The sequence below is a fragment of the Rousettus aegyptiacus genome, unplaced genomic scaffold, assembly GCF_014176215.1.
Source record: "Rousettus aegyptiacus isolate mRouAeg1 unplaced genomic scaffold, mRouAeg1.p scaffold_m13_p_3, whole genome shotgun sequence".
Lineage (NCBI taxonomy): Eukaryota > Metazoa > Chordata > Mammalia > Chiroptera > Pteropodidae > Rousettus > Rousettus aegyptiacus.
In genome coordinates this window covers 49,428,269-49,449,006 of record NW_023416306.1, presented here as the reverse complement: position 1 = coordinate 49,449,006, position 20,738 = coordinate 49,428,269, and the positions used below count along the sequence as shown (strand labels likewise).

Here is a 20,738-nt window from a genome sequence, read left to right as displayed (position 1 = left end):
CCAAAATGAATTCAATCACACTTTTACATTGAAAACACAGAATACTTCCTTTTGAACACACATACACACACAAAGCCAAATTTAAATAGCTCTTCAATAATACCTATTTTAGAAAACAAAAACAAAAAACCCTTCAGAAACAGTTTACTCAGTTGATAATTTCTTCCAGTCTATAGTCATTAATACCTCTAACTTAAAGGCAAAATGAAATTCAAAACAATTTGGGTGCTTATAGGCAAATCCTGGGGAAAAGTACAGTTTAGGAATGGAAAGTAATGGTTCAAGTAACATTTTTGTGAAACTGGGGTTTTGACTCCTGTGTCCATTCTGTTTGATGGGAAGGAAAAAACAAGAGCTTATTCCAGAACAGAAAAAAAAAAAAAAAAAAGAAAAAATAAACCTCTATAACTAGGTCACTGGTTAAAAGAAAAATTTTACAGGCTGATGAATAGTACTGTATAAATTAGTCAAACATTTTATTATAATCTTTATATCAAAAACACATTTTATTCTGAAAACCAGGAAGATTGTGATGTTACATAAGTATGATTCAATAATTCCAGTCCATTTTTATGGGTATTAAGTGTCTTGTCACCTCAGTTAAAACAAGGTGCAAATGAGGCCACAGTCACAGGTCTGATCACCATGTGGGTCACTTAGCAATATTTGGTTTCTCAAATTGAGGCATGTATTCCTAATCCCAGTTATCCATCTTCCAAATGTTTGCTACTAGTCTCAATGGGACTGAACTAAAGATTATAACCAATACAAATCAAAGCTTATGTACTTATAAGTCAGAAGATTAATCCTCAAATAATAAAGATAGCATAATTAGCATTGTCATCTAATTCCAAATAAAATGCATCATGAAATATCTTGACATATTTAAAGTGAATTAAATAGGAAGTAGTAAAGCTCAGAACTGTTCTATGATAACTGAGCTATATAGAGGAATGACAAATGCAGTAAAAGCCATCATTACCAGTAAGGATCACAAAATTCTTAAAAATAAGTAGTTTGCAGCTTGAGACAGTTCTATAAGACTTTTAAAAGGGAAGTCCTTCGGCCACATCAGAGTGAAACAAACAATAACCGTAATTTAAAAAATCAGATTCTTCTTGTTTGTTCTTACGGGCCATTAGTATTCTTTTAAAACTTGCTCCCTGAGAGATCTCAGACTATATCAAGTAAAGGAATTAAGAGTGAGCTTGAAGTTGATCTGACTTAAAAAAAAAAAATCTGTATTATCTTTGTTACCTTTTAAATCCCTATAACCCTAAATATTAAAAAGCCAACAGGGTAAAATGAACTTCTAAAGAATACAATTTTGAGAATACTTAGAAGATTAATTTAGTGTCTGTATAAATTGATATCATAATCAACGATTTATCTGATGGTGCCGAAAATACAAATGTAATATTATTTTAAGGGGAAAGACTTTAATTTGTGTCACCAAGCTTATTTAGTAAAGTAGATTATCAACTACTGATTTATTGCTTTTAATATGATGAAACACCAGATTTGACAGCTAAATTAGCAGTAAGATACAGGTACATTTTTATCTTTAATTGTTTTTGTAGAGTAGGGCATATACATATCCATATAAAAAAAGACTATAGCAGATGCCTCCTAGAATCAACCAGCAGTTCTTGTAAACATTGCATTTGTGCAGATTTTCATACTTTGATTCCAAAATTGAGAACAGTAAGATTAAAGGCAAATTTAGTAGCAAAAAACGGTCCAGTTTGACTTCTTACAACATATGTACCACTCCTCTCTTCAGGGGGGGAAAAAAAAACAACGAAAAACAAAAAATTAACCAAAACACCTAGCAGCACATAAAAAGAAAATTTACAAAACGTTTCGGTACTCTTTTTTTTTTTCCCCCTCCCTTCAAAAACCAAACAAAAATAAAGTGCAGCACCCATAAAAGTGTCAAGAAAATAGCCAAGTTCTTCCTTTCTTGTAACAAAATAGCACTTGGCCTCAGCAGTCTTAACCAAATTATACAGTGTCCATCATTTTGGGTTCATCATCTTCTTTATGTACCACTGAGTTTAAACTGCAGAGAGCTGTATTGATAGAATACTGAAGATAATCTGGATTCTGGGGGAAAAAGTATAGGGAAGAAACCATGTATGATAACCAGTTTTATGCCAGATATGCAACAACAATTTCAGTTTCACATTTTCTATTTCTCTGAAGTATAGCAGAGTAGAAAAGATGAACTTTAAAGTCAGACTTGGTTGACACCCAGGAAGATAAAGAGAAAAACAGACTTTTACCTCTTAATCCAAAGAGATGTGATGAAAGACAGAATGATGTATGTGAAAAACAGAAACATAATAAACACTACCTTTTTTCTCCTTTGAAAAAGCTGTATAATTTTAATTACTAAATCATACAAGGCTACATCTTCCATGTGATTATATATACATAGCTATTGATAATTTAAATATAAACATGGTTTTAAACCAGAAATGCATTTTTAAGGTTATCTAATTACAACAGTAAATACTAAAAATGCAACACACCTGAATAAGGGGGGAAAAAAACTTGTTTATTGAGTAAATATTACAGCTATCTTCAGAATTTATTTTGGTTTCTCAAAGGTTAAAATAAACGAGAAATTAATCTTTCGAGAGGTACTTATATCCATATTTAAAAAATTGAAAATAAAAGAACAATTTAATTTAGGTCTTGGTAATTTTAAAACAGATCTCATAAGTGTTCCATTTGTCCTTTTCTGAAACTAGGAACAGAAAACCTTATTCAATAAATGCAAAAATAAAACCGTTATTTGTTAAAGCACCACGAATAGGGACATAAGCCATTAAGACCTAGGGCTTCAGGAAATTCTTCCTCAAGAATTCAGTTTTGTCTACTCAGTTCTAAATATGTGCTAGCTACTTAGAGTTTTACTACTGTATCACCTAGTTTCATTTATTTTATTTACAAACATTGATGAGGAAAATAGTCCAAATGAGATAGATGTGTTAAACCTCCCTGTCCCATAGGGAGGCAATGTTTTCAAAAGATCCTCTGAAATATGATACTTTGTGATTTTTTTTTTTATTATAAAAGTTAAAAAGCTAGCCAGAAATGGAATTATTCCCAATCAGATCTTTATGAAAGAAGTGGCACAAATAACTGAGGTCTGAGACACTAATGTAACAGTGGACCTCAGTTCTAATCCTGCCTCAACCACTTAGTATAACATAATCCTTAAAGAGAAAATATTTTATTACAATTTAACAGAAATAAAAGCTAGTCTATAGGATAAAGCTAAGATAACTACTACTTAGGTCTCTATCCAACAGGCTTTGGTTTAGTTCTCTCAAAACTAAGGATAATGGTACTTAGCTTTTAAGATTGTTGTCGATTAAAAAAACTAAAAGTTTAAGTGTTACCCAAATTTAAGTTTTATAAAATCATTAATATTCTCATTACATTCTCCCATTCTAAAGAAACAGTGTATTAAGATCTTTTTTGACAACTCAGGCCCAATTCCAAAGGCCTTCAGAATATAAGTCTCTAGTAAGACTAGGCTCTGGTTTTCCATGATGGAATTTTGTGTATTAGAATTGGCTAAAGAGATTCTCCAAAACTCATCTAACCCATCTTCCAAGGAACTGTAAGATATCATTATGAAGAGACTTAAAAAACAAAAAGCAATCAATATACCTAACCATATCTATACTTAAATTCCACTGATTACCTCACATTCTCATCTAGTAAATATTCTCAACACATTTCTTATTCTAGTGACCAGTTCTTCCCAAGAACACATGACTAAGCACCTTGTTCCATTTCTTGTAAATGAGTCAACAAAAGTCTATGGTACAAGTTCATGAGCAGTCAAGTAGGACAGAAACTCTGGATTAGAATATTAGCTCCATCATTTTTTTGTACTGACTTCAGTAAAATTACAAACCCCCACAAACTTCAGTTTATTCATCCATAATATGAATCGAAATGAATCACAGGGTTCTTGAGAAGATTAAATGATACAACATGTAATGGTGTTTTGTAATCCATAAACTGATATAATAAAAATAGGTTTTTATTATTATGGTAAATTTTACTTCCAAATCTCTCAGTTACAACTTGGTCCCTCAGGCTGCTTCTAATCTACCTGAAATCTTATCTAGCTCTCCTCTCCTACAGGAAGACTAGACTAGTATGCTCTTCTCCCAACATGAGGAATTGGTCTGTTAGTCCAGATGAATTAGGTCTGAACAATCCTGGAATATCAGCAACTCAAAAGGGTCAACACTATAATCCCAGGCCCCCCACCAAAATGACTAAGTATATATCAGTTGCTACCTGATACGCAGAACAAGAACTTACTTTTCTCATACCAGAAGCAACTTTTTGGTAATATAATATCTCATGCTATTTTAATAATGTGTGTATCTTTTCACTCTTAGGTTTAGAATCGATGACATCCTTTAAAATTTTTTCCTTTGCATTCATGATGTAACATCTTAATTTTAAGAAGTTTACATACTGAACTTGACAGTGACTTTGTTATAAAGTTCCCTTGGAAAGACTAATATCTGTGGGCTATTTCTCGAACTGAAGAAAAAAAATCATCACTATATTTAAACAGCATTAAGAAATAAGCTGTAGGACAAATCAAGGGGGACTATTACTTCCATATGTAAGTCTGTCTATGGGGTAGCATGACTAATTTAAAAATCAGATCTTGATTGTTTCCATCTTTGAGAATAACACTTCTGGCTAAGTTGAATATGATCAGTTGCTTTCTTTAAATCGTCCCTTTGGCCTACAATATATGTAACTGAAATGGTGAAATTATAGAGACATAAGGTCAAGATATTGAAAATCTCAATTCCCACCTTATGAGATATAAAAACACAGGGCTTTCCTCACATTGTCTTCTGAATGAGACATCCCTTTTCACTGTGTAGGTAACAGACTAAACTTTAGGCTAAAGCTGATTTTACAATCCTGAGGTATGGAAATGAGAGATGATTGGGCTCAATCAAAATGCTACTAAAATAAAAATGGGCAGCAACTCTCTGATGATAACTTAAAATTCTAAGCAGATTCAGGCAGACCAATGGTCTAACCTCCTCTTCTTTTTGCCATAAATTCTTCCATGTTAGTGACATGGTTTTACCTTGATCTAACAGCAGACTTCGAAGAGGCTCAAACAGCTGGCCAATATTACCAGAAAAAGTGGCTTAGCATAAGCTACACTAATGTGGACTAAAAATATTACAACTGGTAGGCCACACCAACAATTAATAAGATGTTATTAAAAAAACTCAAGTAACAGATCACCTTAATTGCCACTTGGATGCATGCTTTGAAGGTAATCCACCATAATAAATTCTTAAACAGTACAGTTCTATTCAGAATGAGATGTTCCTCAAAGCCATCTTGAGAAATTTATGATTGAGATGATCAATAGCTTAACATCCTCCTCTTAATAGTGCGTAGGTACAACTCATCTCTTATGTATTTAAAGGAGTGGAATTTGGTGTCTCTCTAAATACCTAGATATGAAAGAGATTTAGTGCCAAAACATGGCATGAAATAAATAAAACTCAAGAGTTACCTTCTGAGGCAAGAATATTTAAAATGCTCACACATATATTATACATGAGAACAGTCCAAAAGAACAAAAATTATATGAACTAACACATTTATAAAATAAATATTTACTTTCCCAACCTACCTGTGGTAACGATTCTAATAAACCTATAGATCCAACACCAGAATGGGGAACATGATTCTGAATTGTCATAGGTTGAAAACTTGATGATTGGGAATAAAGTCTGACTCTTGACTTGAAAGCTTCAAGTTCATTTTTGAATGCTTCAAAATAACCTTCTTCTTCTGCCTAGAAAACACAACAAACACAAAGATTATGTTTTTAAAGAATTTCAGACAACACAGTACATTCTAACAAGCATATATCAGGTCTGAAGTAGAGGAAGAAAAGATGAGATAAATAATTTAAATGTGGAAACAATTAAGCTCCCTATTAAGATTTTTGAAAACTTACTGTTTTTCAGGAATAGTAACAATTATTTTTTTCCACTTTCCTCTGCTTCAGCAAAATAAAACAAATAAAAAATAGCCCCTCTTTAAGCATACACACACAAATACAACAAAAGAAAGTAGGCTTTTTCTGTATTTCTCTTGATTAATATAGATTCTTGACAAGATCTAAATAATCCTCATGTTTTTCTCTCCCCTTCCCACTGCCAAGCAACAACCAAAGGATGGATGTATGTATGTATGTATGTGTGTGTGTGTGTGTGTATTTTTAGGCGAGGCAACCCTTGGTTGACCTCACAGATTGCAAGAACCTTGTCAGCTTACAATTCCTTTTTAAAATTTTTTAAAAAATATTTTACACCTACGCCTACAGCACCTGGTCTTCCTAAGTAGTCACCCATCCAAGTACTAACCAGGCCCAACCCTGCTTAGCTTCCGAGATGAGATTGAGCTTGTTCAGGGTGGCATGGCTGTAAACGAGGATATTCTTAAAACATTGTAATTCTCCACCACTTAATAGTAGAAGAGTTTATCAAAGTCTTGTTCCTTAATATCACTGGGACCATTTGTCTTCAATGCTATTTTTCCTTTAATGTAGTTTAGGTTGTGTAGCCAGATTAAAATCTATAAACTAGGTGCATCAGTATCTATCTATCTATCAATCAATCAATCAATCATCTATCTATATCTATACAAATAATGCAGACAATGTTCTATGCTGCCATTCTTTTTATGAATTTAGAATCCATTTCCTTAATCATAATAGTATGGCAGTTCACTTTGGTCAATATATGGTACTCGTGGATGTATGGAATGTTATCCTTCATAACCTAAAGTAATCCTTGTGAAATAATTATGTGAACTATTAAAGGAATCAAGCAGCACAACTGCTGATCTTACTGCATTGCCTAAGGCCTAGGGATTTAGATTTAGAGAGACCCGACACTTTTGTTTTATTAAGTAAACTATGGGTCACTTGCTTAATCTCTCTATGCTAATTTTCTCATTTGTAAAATAGAAATAATAATACTCATAAAATGGTATGAAGATTTAATGAGTTAATCCATGTAAAGTGCTTAGCACAGTACCCTGGCACAAAGTAAGCACCCATGAAAGTTATTCCATAATTTAAAAAATTATTATGAACACAATGTTAAGATCTAAAGACCTCAGGGCCTTTAAGTTAAATTTTGTCAAAGCAAATTTCAAGCATACAGATAAGTTGGCTCTGTTCCATTATCCTATTAAGCACTGGTTCAAACATATCCATTAATGTAAGATGAAAAGAAAGTATGATTTTTTTTAATGCCTATGCGTTAAGTGAAAATTTAGAAGAGTCATCAGAAGCCTAGCTAAAATATCAACTCATTTACTCATTAAGACTCTACTGTTTTGGAAAAAATTCCTGCTTATGTTACACTTTAGAAGAGTTTAGAGTATTTAAGGCAGGATTATTACTATCCTGATATATATTTGTTAATTTAAAAATACAATGTTTTTATTTATAAAAGAAAATATGTTCACTATAGTATATAAAAAAATAGAAATCATTTATTATAAGTCCACCAACCCAAGTATAATTAAAGTTAAACTTCTATTTCCTTTTAATTTCTAAAATGTATCATATATGAAAGAATGTGTAATATACAGTTTATTGGGCAAAAATCCTACTATATAAACACAGAAATTGGGAAATACATCATTACTAGTACCACAGAAATCAGTTCCTGAGAGCATTTCCTCTCTCTGAGGTTATAATTATGACTTCTGTCTTAATCACTCCTTTGCCTCTTTAGTTTTATTGCTTATGTATGTATCCCTCAACAATATATTTACTCCTGCTTGTTTCTGAACTTCACAAAAAATACAATATTATTTCAATGGTACTGAATATGTCTTTCTGTAACTTTTATTTTTCACTCTTATTTTTTTATCCATGCTGATTGATGCTGCTTAGTATTTTACCAAATGAATATACAATTTATTTATTCTACTGTTAACAGATATTTGGGTTGTCCCCAAGCTTTTTTGCTGTTATAAACAATTCTGCCAAGAACATTATGATATCTAGTGCACATCTACAAGAGTTCCTCTAAGGCAACAATTCTCAAACTTTATGGTCTCAGCACTTTTTCACACTCTTGAAATTACTGAGGAACCTAAAGAGCTCCTGTTTATGTGGGCTACATCTGTTAATATTTACTGTTAGACCTTTAAAAAATATTAACTAAAACATAAACTCATTATGTTAGCATTCGTAACATTTTTATTTAAAAAACTATTTACAAAACATATTTAGTGAGAAGATAGCTGAATTCACACATCTGCTTCTATTATCAATCTCTACTGTACACTCATGAAAGAATAAGAGTGAAAATGGCAAATAACATCTCAGCATTACTATTATGAAAATAGTTTTGACTCAGGGCCTCCCAAAAGGGTCCCGAAGACTCTCATGTCCCTGGACCAGATATTGACAAATCTATTCTCTAAGATACATACCTAGGAAAACTTCTGAGTGCTGGCACTTGTTCAACTTTACAAAGAAAATTTCCAAAGTGGTGGTAACAATTTATACTCCCACAGGCAATGAATGCGAGTTCTTATTGCTCTACTGCTTGTACGACTTTAAAATTATTACTAATCTAGTGAGTGTGAAATGGTACTTAATCTGTCTAGCCATATCTATTTTTCTTTAACATGGTCACCATCATTCTCTGTGTGTGTGTACACACACACTTGACTTTATAAAAAACCATCTCACATTAAAGATTCTTCAAAACATAATTTTAATGGCTGCATAATATTCTATGTACCACACTTTTTTAACCATTCCTCTTTGTTGAACTTTCTAGGTTTCTTGGTTTTTCATTACAAAAGTCTGATTTCTCACTAAGCTGTGAGTTCTATACATGGAGGATACTATGTCTGTTTCATTCAATATTGTATCTTCAACATGTTTTCGCCTGTGTTACCAGTACCTTTTATTATTTTCAAATAATTTACCTATATCATTTAAAAAATTCTTCCAATTATAGCTGACATACAATATAACATTACTTATCCTCAGCATCTTAGATAGCTGTGCTTTTGTATTAGAAGGTACTCATTATTTATTAAATGAATAAATAATATTCATTTATTAAATGAATATTAGAAGGTACTCATTATTTATTAAATGAATAAATGACAGAACATTAATTTTCCTGCATACATTTATTTGAATAGGTCTCAATTTCACATAAATACTATAGTACAGCTGCTTATATAGCTCCCTTATGTCTAAATTAGCATGAAATCAACAATATGATTTTTCTTTCCACTAAAAAATCTAACTGAAGTTAGCCTGTGGCATCCTGGTTGGATGGCTTCTTTTGATGTGTATAGACCAAAGAGGTCTCTGGTAAGGCCTAACCTTCCCATTTAACAGTACCAAATAGTTACTTACTTTGGCTTTCTGGAAAAATAAACGAAAACACCCTCTTGGATCCACATTACAGTTTTTGGCCATTTCCATAATAAACTGCATTACAACAGCTTGATGTGCTATTTGTTCCATTAGAGCCCCTTTCTGAAAATAAATAGATTAAGTAGTAAGAAACATTTCTTGAAATATATTTAATATTGTGATTACTATTTAGATTTTAAAAACATTAGAAAATCATTTGTTAAAAAAAAAGGTGTATACTATAGGGGAACAAGACAGATGGGGGAATGAGGAAAGCACATTAAAGTTTCCATATGCCAACTTAAACAACTAAAAATTATTTCCACAGTAAACTCAAGTAGATTTTAAAACAAACAAACAAAAAATTGTAGTTCCATTTAATGACCTTACTTTCATTTAAAGTAATGTAAAAAAACCCAAAAAACAGAAAATCGGAATTCCACTAAGGTTCCCAAAAATTTGAGGGTTCATATGATACCTGTTCAGCTTCCAGGTGAAAACACCATAAAATAAGATATTTAGCAGTTTCTTCACATACAAGGTATGGATGGTCAGACAAAAATCGCTGACTATCATCCCATCGACTCAACATACCTGTAAAAAAAGAATTAAACCGCGAATATCAAATACTTTCTTCTTGTAAGCAAAGAAATGATATTTTTAAATGATTCCCTTTAAAGACAATTCATGTTACCCCAGCAATATGTTATGGTAAAGGAGCAAATAAAATGATAAAGCTCTTTTAGAGTAATACCCAGTATATTGGAAATAGCTTCCAAAAATTCACAAAGTTTTATTTCAGATAATTAGTCACACTTAAGTAGAGTGAATGGTTTAATGCCCAACTTCCTGCAACTAGGGAATGCCCAAAGTCCTGAGCAAACTGAGATGGCTGGTCATTCTAGTGAATGATTTCTAGCAAATGATTTTTAGAGACTCAAACTTATTTATTCATTAACAGAATTTTTTCTATTATAAAGATATAGAAGACCCCAAAACCTCATGCAACTACACTTAGCAAACCAAGATCTAGAAGGTTCAGAGAAACTACATTCTAATTTATTAAAAGATGTCTGAGATGGTATGATAAAATGTTGACAGCATGGGAAATCAATCCAATCAGAGTTATAAAAGCAAATATACTTTATCTATTTTAATCATGTTAACCATTTAGTCACAATGACTGTTTATACACACAGAAAACAAAATTAAAAAATAAATGTTAAGCATATTTCAAAATATATCAAACTAATCCAAATACTACTTAAGGTGTATCTTCATCTTTATCTAAATTGGTAAGAAATTAGTTGCAAAGTTGATACCAGGCCCATGTCTTCTAAGACTCTGGAATGCAATCCAAGTTTAGAAAATCTCTAGCTGGAATCTTTAATTACAGCTACTATTCTGATGTGTTTACTTCAAAGAAGTATATCAATGCAGTCATTATTCTGGAAAATGCTTCTTTTTCCTTTACTACAATAAACATACAACACCAAAAACACTTGCTTACACCCAGCAAGGACAACATTAAACTTTCAGTTTCTCCTCAGGTCTCTATCAACTCTGTGCCATAATTTAGTCCACAGGTACTTTAATTATCTCATCATCCTACATGACTGTAAGCTGGTCTACCTCATACTGACAGAACTTGGTGAGCAGGAAGTAGCAGGTATACTAGAGGTCCTGGTAAGATATAAACATGCCAGAAAGTGAGAAATAAAACACAGGAAACTGTTGAGAACCTATGACCTTAATAACATTTCTGGGCATCAAACGGGCTGCAACAAGTAGGCTATCTCCTCCAAAGTGAAAAGTCAATGGGCATTTCCACTAAGAAACAGGTACAATGTGAATCTGGGAGTGGCTATCAGGTCTGGTTGGCTTTAAAGACAGAAGGCTCTGGTTAGTATTATAGGATGAGAAACTGGAAGCCTACACATGCAATGGCAAAACAATTGCTTAATCATCATTTGTAGATATCATGTCAGCCTTTTCCCTCAGCCATCTCATTGCTTGCAAAATATTTTTTAAACTAAGGGGTCATGGTGGCAGACCTGACATTACGCAAAGATTCAACAGCATGGGATCTCCTGATCAATATTCCAGGATAGCCACTGAACACCTAATTTGCCAGTAGCAGAATCCAGTGCTGAAACCTCAATATGGCACCATATGGTGGAGAGACCAGCCAACCATCAGGTAACAGGTTGATTATTTTGGTACCATTTCATCTTGGAGAGACCAGTGGTTCCTCACAAGCCCATTCTAGATCTGATATTGCTTTTTCTTCTCACCAAGCTTCTACGAATAAAATATATCTGTGGTCTTACTAAGTGAGTTATTTCCCTTACCACATTATTTCTTAACCTAGAAACTCATTTTATAACAAAAGAAATGAAGACAATGGGTTCATGAAATTCATTGGTCTTATGAACATCACTACCCAGAAACAGCAGGTTTTATAGAATGGAAAAATAATTTTTAAAGTCGCATACAGTTATAGTGACATGTGGGTTACTTACTACGGCTTGTGAGGTTGAGATTTTTCCCACACAAAATTGCTTCTGACCAAGTTTACAGCAAAAGTGAGAGAATTATTTCACGCCCACTAGGTTTCTCATGATTCCAAAGCAACTACCTTACTGTATGCCAGGTGGCTGACAATACCTTGAGGGATAGTGTTCAACCAGATGCAGTTATGCTCTGACAGAGCAATCAGAATATGGTACTCTTTTCCTACAGCACAACACATAGGCTTGGGAAGTAAGAACTGTAAGTGAGAGTGGTAACGCACATTATTACAACTAAGACTCATTTACAAAATTTTTGCTTTTTATCCTTATGAGTCAGGGCTCTACTCATTTAAAGATTTTAACATCTATCTAAGGGAAGACTGTTTATCCTTTTTTTTTCTATTATAAATAATACCAGAATGATAATAGTATGTACAAGAATAAACTTTTTTTTCAGATACTATTTTTGAATTAAATAGAATATACAGCTTTTTTTAAAAAAAATAAAATTGAAGAAAATGAGTATTTTATGAAAAACTGAATAAAAAGGAAAAAATTCTAAAGTAGTATTCATTGTCTTGACATAACTGAAGGATGAATGAAATTCTAAATGCTTTGGGGGAAAAATATCAATAGGAAAAAGATCTCGAAATGCCATTTAAAAAACTTATTAATATACTATAATAACAACTATGTTTACTAAATTATTACTTAACTCCTAATACTTTCCAGTAGCATTTTCACTCCATCAGTTTCATGAAACTTATGCATCTTAGAATACAGCATGCTGTTTCTTAACTCTGTCTTTGCACATGCTGTTGCTTTGCCTCCCTTATCTACATGGAAAACTCCCATGTGTTCCCCATAATTTAGTTCAGATGTTACCTCCTCTAGGAAGCTTTCACTTACATCAATCCCAATCTCACCACTTTTCCCCTACAGAGAAAACTCTTTTCAGTTCTTTGTATACATATATCTATTATTGTATTTATCTGAATAACAATTCAAGGATTTGCATGAATTATATAACATCATATCTAAAACCTAGAAAAAAATGAATGCGAATCCTATAACCATATGATAACCAGACACCAAGCAAGCAAAGAGGAAAAAAGACAAAAGCAAAGAGTAGTCAAGAAATGGAAAGAGACTATAGAGTAAATAAAGACTGTCTTAGATGGTAGTGTTGTATAATAATAGATTTCATTTGGGTCTTTTCACAATTTGGTTTACTCTGTCAAAGTCATTTTTTTTTTTTATGACTGCCCCTCCTCCCCCCCAACCCTCCCCCCGGCTCTCAAAAAAGTCTAAAACAAGAGCTGTACCACAGAAGTAGCTACACAACTAGAGTTTGTCACTTATCTTCATTTTGGTCCCCATTTTGTAAAATCCACTTTTTGTACACATATTTATGATCGTGAACATCACAGAAGAAGGAAACTCAAATAGAAGACTTACCAAAATGTCTGATTTGTTGCTCATATTTTTGCATAAATGATTCTGATTTATCATCTTCTGTTTCTTTTCTTTTATCTTGATTAATAAAACTCTAAGAAAAAAATTTGAAGTTATAATCAGATTTTATATTCTAATTGACTCTTCTTTCTCAGATACTGAATGTCTAGCAATCCTTCCTATAAATCTATGAAAAGGTGATAAGAGTATTATACTGATATTAAATTTATCTGTTAAACTCTATTAAACAACCAAAATTTACTTATACTGGAGTTTCATTAGTTTTGTTTAAAATGATACATGTGTGGAAAGTTATAAAATTACTTCAGAAATTAAATAAATAATTAACTTTTTTCTTAAACTAAATTTCCCTATCAAAGGTAGGTATAGAAAGATCCTTTACATGTGTAATTTATGTTTTGCATTATTCACTTCCATTAAATATTTGCAACTCTAGCATAATCTTTTAAGTTCTTGCTGGAAATAAACTCAGAAATTAAAAGAATATAGAGAATAAAGTACATTTACTATAATTTTTTTTTTTAATTTAGTCACTGATATTTCATTTTTTTTTCTTTGTTTAGGCAAGGCAATCCTTGACCTCACAGATTGCAAGGACCTTGTCAGCTTACAATCCTTATTTTTTTTACTTTTTAAGCCTACAGCACCTGGTCTTCCTATGTGGTCTCCCATCCAAGTACTAACCAGGCCCAACCCAGCTTAGCTTCTGAGATCAGAAGAGATTGGGCTTGTTCAGGATAGCATGGCCATAGACTAATATAAATTCTTTGATAAGACATAAACCTAAAATAGACCTTAGTTCTAAACTTTTCTTAGGAGAAGCCAGTTTGTTTCTAAAATCAAGTACAAATTTCTTTTAAGAAGGTGCTTATTTTCAATTAAATACGTTACAAAACAGACCAAGATGAAATTTGTATCTGTCCAAAAATACTGGCAGAACAGTTTCTCAGAACATTCTGTGTACACAATTACACCTTGAGATCACTGCTGCCAAAAACGAAAACTGCAAACTAGCTCTCTGCCAGTTTACAATCAGGAAGCACACCAAAATTTATAAAAACATTTTTTCCTTTATATATTCTGCTATCTAGACCAGCACTGTCCAGTAGAAATATAATTGAAGTCATAAATGTAATTTAATGTTTTCTATTAGCCACATTAAAAAGTAAAAAGTAGATAAATTACTAACATTTACTTAACCCAACACATCCAACATATTATCATTTCAACGTGCGAGCAATACAAAAAATTATTAATGAAATATTTTACTTTTTTTTGGTACTAGTCTTCAGAATCTGGTGTGTATTTTACACTTACAGCACATCTGAATTCGGACTAGCCACATTTCAAGCACTCAATAGCACATGTGGCTAGTTGCTATCAAGTTGGACAGCGCAGATCTAGATCAGTCCTCTCAAGTCTCAAGCTCCCAGACAAAATCAATGTACGATTTTGAGCAAATGACTGGAACATAAAGATAGTTCTAATTAATTTGTGGTATAAATGTAGGCCTTGTTAGAACCTAAGTTTAAAAAAAAAAAAAAAACAATTAAAAGCAAGAGACAAATGAAAATATACTCTTTGTGACTACATGTTAAGAAACATTAACTTTATAAAACAAAGAAACATTGTTTGACCATTCCCTCTAGAAGAAAAATACTATTTGAATAGTATTGAGGTAAAATAACACTTAAGATCCACCCCTTCAAACAATATATAATGACATAGTGAATCATTCAGAAAAAGAATGAGCCTGTTGTGGGGGAGGAAAAAAATATATAAATTGGTACAAGTACAGATAAAACTCACTGTTAACAGTGGTTATCTCTGGGAAATGGGAACTGGTAGTGAGGGAAGTCTTTCAATTCTATTTTACACTTATATATTTTCTCCTTTCTTACAATAAGGATGTTATATTCTTGTAATTTTTCTTGATTAAAGAATAAAGCACTAATAGGGCTAGTGGTTTACATTTACCTATATGTATTACTTATTGCTATAGCAGAACTAGAGCTGGTCTAGGGGAAAGAAATTAAGAGTGCTTAAGAGTGTGGGTTGAGAATGGTTGCCAAAACAAAAACATGTAGCTATAGACTGAAAAGTCTAGAGACTAATGATGGTTAAAGATAAAGTGAATGTAGACTCAGACAAGAATAAGCAGTCATCCTTGAATCTTGAAAGTGTAGTACAAACAGAAAGAAGTACTACTTTACACATTAGTTAAAAATAAGAGTTTTAATGCCCATATCTACTTCAGACATAAAAGTCAAAGAATAAAGCCTATATAATCCAGTGAAAAACAGAAAACTGCTCTCGAGTTAATTAACCAGTTAGTTAATAAACTAACTTGGTATAAGAACTGTGTAGCATTTGCACTAATAAGGCTTGTAATACTACGTCCAGATTACTACCTGAGGGTTACTAACTACATACTCGTAAATAATAGCACCAGATTTTATTTAGTAAATCTAGTAACTATACATTAGTGTTATAAAATCGATAGCATGCCGATAGCACTGAAAAACGAGAAAGCGCTTGTAACATCTGAGCTTTACCATGTGCAAGGCCCCATGCTACATGTTTTAAGACATTACTTTAGTCTTCATACCTACTCCTTATAGTTGAGCAAACTGAGGCTTAGAGATGTTAAGTGACTTGTCCAAGGTAACAAAGTCAGCATGTGACAAAGCTGAGATTTGAGGCAGTCTGATTCCAGAGCCACACTTATATTCAGTGTGCAATGCTATAGCCACATATTTAAATTAAGGACTACCCACATTAGACACTATTTTTATTTATTACAGATACTGGTTTCTGTAATAAACACTTTTCATGAACTATCAAAAATGAATACTGTTTACAGGTTCTGTTGCTTTGCCGGCAAACATACACAACTGGTTAGTACAAACACTTGCTTTTCTTCTTTCATTATGGTGCAATAAAAGGTTGTACCTTATTAAAAACATCCTTGCTAATGGCATCCACGTTCCACAGACACATTCTCTCTCTTTGTACTAGAGCCTCTTCTTTCTGCCGCCATTCTTCTTCCCGCTGCCTCAGTTCTGATACTGCTGTTTGTGCTTTGGCATGTTCCTGATCCAAGGACTCAGAGTTATGCAGTGCTAAGTTACCAAGTTTTTGTTGCGCTTCAGCAAGATTCCATTTGCATGCCACAGAGCTCTTCACAAACTCTTTCTGCTTTTGGCAAGCCATTTCAATTCCATGGCTATATATCTGGATGAAAAATAATATTTGTAAGAAATGAAGAAGTCAATGGGTATGTTTATATAGCACAGTTCAATTTTCTTTTAGTAATGGACTTCTATATAATCTTTTCAGTGCACAGGTATCCTGCCTTCTGTGTATGCAGTTACATTTTTATACTATAGGCCCGGTTTCACCAACTAGACTAAACTTCCTTGTTAATCTGGACCCCTCCCCCAAGAACTAACGAAAAGCCTGGTAACTAGCACAGTATACTGCATATAACTTTTGTTCAACAAACATTTGCTTTATAGTCTTCATAAACCTGAAATAGCAGAATGAGAAAAAAAAAGCTCGACTCTAGTTTACCACCTTATCACTCAACATGCTGAGTGATAAGGTGGTAAACTAGATCTTCAGAGTTTTGCTCTGCAAGTTCTTCCAAGAATCTTTTATTTAAAAGTAATCATTTCTTGGTTTCTATTTTTCTTTCTATATTATTCCAATCCTTGGGGATCTGAGAATTCCTTATTAGCAATTTCTATTTATAACTGACTATATCAAATAGATACCCTTTAACTTAATCCTAATTCAAATAGGCAAAGTTATTTTTTTAAAAACCCAACTGGTTCACCCTGGTGATTCTGTTCCATTCAGAGGCAATAGTAGTTTTAATATTTACTGAAACACTATATATAAGGCACCGAGAAGGGTGCCTTATAATCCTCAGCTCTATAAAACAAAAGTTAAAGGCACATTCTATATGATTCCTTAGCCAAAATGTTGATCAATGTCAAATTAAGTATTCAGAATAATCTTATTCCAGTCTGCTCCCGTATCTGCATCACTATTCAAACCCTTATAATTTCACACCTTAATTATTTAAATACAGCCTTTCTTATCTCAAGCCATTCTCCACTCTGCTAGACTTGATCTCTCCAAAACACAAATCTGGTAATTTTACTCTTCTTAGAGTCCTGGGATAAAGTGCAAACTGTGACATGGCATTGTCTCTCATGATCTCACTACCTAGTATCTCTCTGGTTTCAGTTCTAGTTACTCTACCACTTGTTTACTTATTCTTTCCATCCACCCCTTTAGCAGTCCCTTCTGCCCTTCTCCCCTATACCAAATTCCTATCTCCATTCAGATTCTGGCATCACATCCCTGAATTTTCTCTAATCCCTTTCCTCTCCACCCAAATTATACATATTTCTATATTGTGTTCTCAAAAAAAAACAGTGTTTATTTGTTTACTCACTATCTTCTTTAGAAGCTAGAATTCAATATATCTTCGATGAATAAATGACTATCCACTTCATGGAGCAGACTAGTGGTGGTAGAGAATTCTGAGACAAGCAGCATGCAAGGACCCTATTTCCTAGCTTAATTTTCAGGCAAACTTAGATTTCTACCAGGGCAATTGTGGACACTATTGTAATTCAGATGGTTTAGGTACTCATTTAGCAGGTTTGGAGCCCAGGCACCACATGGCGCTAAGAAACCTAGTAAAGTATTTGTTTTCTTAGAATAGAATCAAGAATAAGTACAGACTAGCTATGTTTAAGAAGGGGCCAGGAAAAGGTGAAGAGTAAAGCTATAAAGTTTATATTGTAAGAAAAGACAAAGATATACCAGGAAAGGAGATACACACAAATGGATCTTGCATTTTTAAATTATGTGGGAGCCAATTTTTAAAGCATTTCTCAAATCAAATGCAGAAATCTTATCTGCAAATTCTAAAAATGATTTATGTTTAAATTCTTCTCCACAGACTACACAGACAACATGTATTGAGATGATTAAATAGTCATATTTTATCTGTGAACATACCGAGGTTTTAAAGAGATATTAACCATAATTTTAATGAACATAAATTCGAGAAAGGAACATTTAAGGTCTACTAATGAAGCTTTACATTAAAAAAGAAAAATCCTCCAAAACAGGATCTCTACATTCCAAATTGCCTTTACATTAATTGGATCTCAGAACTATGCATCACATGATATTAAGATGTACAGAGTCCTCATATTTGGTAAAATTAAACCAGTTATTTTTATAAAAATTATACAATGTTTATAAACTGAATTAAAATATTTTATTATTTCCAAATACTCCAATCCAAAACTTAAGTCCTAAAGCCAACAAGACAAATAAGTAGGTTATAAACATATGAACCAATTTAGGATTAGTAATTACTTTGCAAATTTTAACACCATCCAAATTTAGTTCCAGCCAAATTATACATTACATCATAGGATGGATAGCGAGGTAGGTGGGAAAAAACGCTGTACTAGGAGTCAGAAGTGGGTTCTAGTTTTAATTCTGCCACTCACTAGCTACATGGTCTCAGGGAAATCACTTTTAATGAAGGAGATAAGCCTATTCACTTCTAAAATCCATTTCAGCTAAATAAGCTTGTAATTCCAAGTGTACAAGTAAAAATTAATACACAGTTATTTTTTAAATTGAGTTTCTCTTAGGTTACTTTTGAAATTCAATCACAATGCACTGAAATTCTTCTATCCTCTCCATATGCCTTAAAAATTGATGATGGCAGCTGCTGTTCATTCCTTTTTTCTCTTTCTGTAACATATTCATTATGTGGTTATATAACATATTTTGTATATAAAGATGACATTAGTGATCCATAATTAGTGGGTGACTACTGACCTATCAACTTCTAAAAAATGTCTTGCACTTTCCCAGTGACTGGCTGGCTGAAGAACAGTCTGTGGTTATGAAACAGCATTTTTCTCTGTGAAACCAACCTTGTGAGCTAGGCATAGAATCAATGACCCTACTAATGACTTAAGTCACTCGTATTTATAAATAGCTAGCAAAATGAATCCAGAGAAAAACTGTATTAATTCAATTAAGCTCTTAGGGACCTCATTTTGCATGAAACCTAGAAAGTAAACATTTGTAATTCATTTCATTGAACATATTAGTGTTTAGACCATGATGCTAAAATATACTTCCAAATACACGCGGGTTAGGAGAAAAACCAGGACAAGGTGATATTGGGTACGTAAGTATTTCTTAAGGCAGGACCTAGAACAATTCTTAAATGGTATTGATCACATTTAGATAAATTTCAAAGGTAGGAATGCTGGGGTGTAAACCATGACTAACATCAGGAGTCTCAGGAGGAAGTCTGAAGGAAAGGCAAACGTGTGCCCATAAGTTTTTACTGGAGAATGATATGAAGCAAAACTATAACAACTGTAAAGGGTAAAATGGTCACGCGAATGGGAGAGATTTACGCCAACATCAATAGCGAGGTTTAAAGAATTTGCTCAGATGTCAAAAGTCAGTGAAACTGGATCAGAAATCTTTTTAAGTCAGGAGCTCAGTGAATGGATCACTATACACAAGTATGTCTTCAACAGAATAAAACTCTCGGATAAAAGCACGCACAAGAGGACAAAGGGTCGATGTTATAGCATGACCAGCCCCCAATCTGGGTGCTGACAAGATGGGGACTCGAGTGGGGGGAGGTGGAGGGCGTCTTCCAAGGGTGAGAGGGAATCGGCCAAGGTGAGAAGTGCACGGAGGCAGAGGTTGGAAATATATGGCAAGTCCCTCTCCAAAGTCCTCAAAAGATGCTACAATAGCGATGGAATGGCATCCGGCGCCCAGCTCCCGCGAGTGAGGTGGGGGCGCAGAACAGGGCACAGATGAGGGTCGCAGGGGACTCTGGGGACCTGGCGATGTCACCTCTCCTACCCCAGCAGAAAGCGGGCCCCTCTCACCTGGGCGCCGCCGCCCGGCAGTTGTGGGCAGCGCGGAGAACTCGGGGATACGTCCAAGTCACTCTCTTCCTCAGCCTCACCCTCTGACCGAGGGAGGTTCCAAGGTCCTGGCGGCGGCCATGGTTGTTCCATGTCAGGTTACCCCAGGCCCTACAACGCCCACTGCCAACAGACTTGGCGAGAGTGAAACCAGCTACGCCGAGCCAGCAGCCCCAGCGGGCCGGGGCCGTTACCCAGAATCCCTCTGCTGGCCGCGACGCCGACGCACGCTCCACGCTAGCCTGGGCCGCGCCACCGGCGGTAGACGGA

At 33.8% G+C, this 20,738-nt stretch overlaps 1 protein-coding gene and 2 pseudogenes across 1 annotated transcript; all 3 read right to left on the bottom strand.

Annotated features, from left to right (window-relative positions):
• Positions 1-452: 452 nt before the first annotated feature.
• Positions 453-20,734, bottom strand: CDC37L1 (cell division cycle 37 like 1). The gene is made up of 7 exons (XM_016138348.2): positions 20,430-20,734; positions 16,423-16,704; positions 13,453-13,543; positions 9,960-10,075; positions 9,482-9,604; positions 5,708-5,872; positions 453-2,106 (listed from the first exon to the last, which is right to left on the bottom strand). The coding sequence occupies exons 1-7, from the start codon at positions 20,559-20,561 to the stop codon at positions 2,005-2,007; spliced, it is 1,011 nt and encodes a 336-aa protein (XP_015993834.1). The 5' UTR covers positions 20,562-20,734; the 3' UTR covers positions 453-2,004.
• Positions 6,398-6,511, bottom strand: LOC118600659 (annotated as a pseudogene).
• LOC118601365 lies at positions 14,106-14,224 on the bottom strand (annotated as a pseudogene).
• Positions 20,735-20,738: the final 4 nt, after the last annotated feature.

Bases quoted from the DNA above. Each gene is read 5' to 3' on its own strand.
- CDC37L1 (XM_016138348.2), bottom strand. From the start codon at position 20,561: ATGGAACAACCATGGCCGCCGCCAGGACCTTGGAACCTCCCTCGGTCA. The intron at 10,076-13,452 runs GTAAGTCTTCTA...CTTTTTTTACAG, and splicing joins GCAACAAATCAGACATTTTG to GTATGTTGAGTCGATGGGAT. The intron at 9,605-9,959 runs GTATCATATGAA...ATTTATTTTCAG, and splicing joins TTCACCTGGAAGCTGAACAG to AAAGGGGCTCTAATGGAACA.